Raw genomic sequence first — 2,042 nt, forward strand, 5'->3', positions numbered from 1 at the left:
AGATGAATGACATTAAATCTCACATGTCATTTTGGATTGGGTCCTGGGTGAGGGAAGTAGAGAGAGAGTATTATAGATTAAAGAATCATCTCAATATCAAATTGTCTGATTTTGATAATTGTGATTAAATTAAATAATGTCTTTAATTTTGGTGGAAAAAGAAAAATTTAAGGGTAAATGGGTATTTTATTTATTTACACTTAATCTCAAGTGCTTCAGCAAAAGCATTACTCATATATAATAATATAGAAAAAGAATCATAATGCAGATATGAAATAAATATTACAATTTCTTAAATCAGGGCATATAGTTATATTAGAATTCTTTGTGTAACTGTTGACTCTTCTCTGTAAGTTTAAATTTACTTCATAGGAAAGTTAAAAACAGGTAACCAGTTTGGAAAAGAAGGGGAAGCTTTCCAAGAATGACAAGGATACAACCTTTCTCTGAGCTCATATTGAGATTATCTCCACTTTGCATTGCTTCTCCAGCCCTGACCTTGACCACAATTCAGTTCTTGACCAGCTCTCTTTCAGGAATGGAGGGAAACCAGTCATGGGCAACAGAGTTCGTGCTGCTGAGATTCCAGCTCAGCCCAGAGTCGGAAATGTTCTTTTTCTGGGTCTTCTCCCTGTTCTACACCTACAGTCTGCTGGCAAATAGCATGATCTTTGCACTCATGTGTCTTGACCAGAAACTACAGACCCCCATGTACTTCTTCCTCTCCCACCTGGCCATCATTGACATGTCCTATGCTTCCAACAGTGTCCCCAAGATGCTGGCAAACTTAGTGACCCAGAATAGAGCCATCTCCTTTGTCGCATGCATCATGCAGACATTTTTGTATTCAAATATTGCTGCTACAGAATGCCTGATTTTGGTGGCTATGTCCTATGATTGGTATATGGTCATTTGCCATCCCCTCCACTACACTGTCATCATGAGCTGGACTGTGTACACAGTCCTGGCCACCGTGTCTTGGTCATGCGGATTCCTCCAGGCTCTGATAAACATACTTCTGCTTCTAAGGCTGCCTTTCTGCAGGTCTTGGGAAATAAATCACTTCTTCTGTGAGATCCTGTCTGTCCTCAAGCTGGCCTGTGCTGATATCTGGCTCAACAATCTGGTCATCTTCACTGATTCTGTCTTGGTCTTAGTCGGGCCCCTCTGCTTGGTGCTGGTCTCTTACATGCACATCCTCTGGGCCATCCTGAGGATCCAGTCTGGGGAGGGCCACAAGAAGGCCTTCTCCACCTGCTCCTCCTACCTCTGTGTGGTCGGGCTCTTCTTAGGCATAACCATGGTGGTTTATATGGTCCCTGACTCCAGTCAACGAGGGGAGAAGAATAAAATTCTATCCCTATTTTACAGTCTCTTTAACCCAATCCTGAACCCCCTTATCTACAGCCTGAGGAATGCTCAGGTGAAGAATGCCTTTTGTAGGGTGGTACAGGTGAGGTCCGGGTGAAAGGAAACTCAGACGGTACTTCCAAATAGAAGCTTCAAATAGGAATTGTTCAAATTCTAGCTCTGAAAACGGGATAAACTTTCTTGGTAGAGCATAACTTTTAAACTTGATATGGGACAACTAAATTATTAGAATTTTTATCTTTCCTTTATAAAAAAAAGTGAATTCTCATTTTCTCAAGCCAGGAATATCACACAGAGAAGTAACTATATGTGAGAAAATTGTATCAACACACTTCTTTATACTAAGATATCTGACTTCCCCTAACCTTGTGATAGTTGGAAACAGCAGAGTAAATGTAATGCCCTATGAGATTCCTTCTGATGTGTCCTAAAATTTTAATACAAAAAATACTGCAGAATTATATGAATGTGCCACACCAGTTGTGTGGTGAATGCAATGAAAGCTTAAAGAAACTCTAAATTCCTTGGTGAAGTAATTTACTAGCAAAGGAAAAATTTTGCGAAAGTTGTATTGCAACAAGAAACTATGTAAAATATCCTAAAATATCTTAAAGTTCACATGAAGAAAATGTACTAGTAAATGTTTAAATGGTTCTACAGGTAAACAGTTT

The 2,042-nt window shown here is 39.4% G+C and overlaps 1 protein-coding gene across 1 annotated transcript; it reads left to right on the forward strand.

Annotated features, from left to right (window-relative positions):
• Nucleotides 1–538: 538 nt before the first annotated feature.
• Nucleotides 539–1,468, forward strand: LOC118988158 (olfactory receptor 2A2-like). The gene has a single exon (XM_037047577.1). It carries the CDS (start codon nt 539–541, stop codon nt 1,466–1,468), a length of 930 nt encoding a protein of 309 aa, XP_036903472.1.
• Nucleotides 1,469–2,042: the final 574 nt, after the last annotated feature.

This window comes from Sturnira hondurensis, unplaced genomic scaffold, assembly GCF_014824575.4.
Source record: "Sturnira hondurensis isolate 20B ecotype Veracruz unplaced genomic scaffold, ASM1482457v3 Scaffold0006190, whole genome shotgun sequence".
Lineage (NCBI taxonomy): Eukaryota > Metazoa > Chordata > Mammalia > Chiroptera > Phyllostomidae > Sturnira > Sturnira hondurensis.

Bases quoted from the DNA above. Each gene is read 5' to 3' on its own strand.
- LOC118988158 (XM_037047577.1), top strand. From the start codon at position 539: ATGGAGGGAAACCAGTCATGGGCAACAGAGTTCGTGCTGCTGAGATTC.